The sequence below is a fragment of the Camelina sativa genome, chromosome 7, assembly GCF_000633955.1.
Source record: "Camelina sativa cultivar DH55 chromosome 7, Cs, whole genome shotgun sequence".
Classification (NCBI taxonomy): Eukaryota; Viridiplantae; Streptophyta; class Magnoliopsida; order Brassicales; family Brassicaceae; genus Camelina; species Camelina sativa.
In genome coordinates, this window is record NC_025691.1 from 33,242,349 (window position 1) to 33,242,869 (window position 521).

The window sequence follows — 521 nt, forward strand, 5'->3', positions numbered from 1 at the left end:
GCCGATGATCCACCGCTACGACGACCGAACGACCACGATCTCTCCGTCGTTTTGTTCCCTCCGCCGCCGCCACCGCCTCCGCCGCTGACATTCTCTTTATCCTCGAGACTCAAGGCGACGACGAGATTCGCCAACGCGCGTTTCGCTCTTCTCACGTTACCGTCACCTAACGGACGTTGCTCCAAAGCCGTTACAGCGATCTCAGCTAATCGCTGGTAATGTCTAACGGAATCGATTCCGTTAACAACGGCGGTACAAATATCAAGCGCTTTAATCGACCGGTCTAACATTTCAGGAACTAACCGGTCAAAAGGCGGTTTAGAAATCTGGGTTGGGTCACGGCCCATTAAGAGAATCGCTTTGAATTCAGCTTCGCAACAGAGGAAAACATCCATTAGCTTACGAAGCCAGGTCACGGACATAATCTGCTCCGTGGCGGCTACGGGAGCAACGGTGTTCGTTTCATCGGACGGTGGAGGTTGATGAGGAGGAGGAGTAGGAGAGAGAAGATCGGTGAAACG

At 53.2% G+C, this 521-nt stretch overlaps 1 protein-coding gene across 1 annotated transcript in view; it reads right to left on the minus strand.

Annotated features, from left to right (window-relative positions):
- LOC104705223 overlaps positions 1-521 on the minus strand; it is a 4,047-nt gene that overhangs the window by 2,513 nt on the left and 1,013 nt on the right. Inside the window, exon 2 of the mRNA XM_010421191.2 lies at positions 3-435. Within this exon, the coding sequence (XP_010419493.1) occupies positions 3-435 (433 nt within the window). The remainder of the gene's footprint in view (positions 1-2; positions 436-521) is intronic.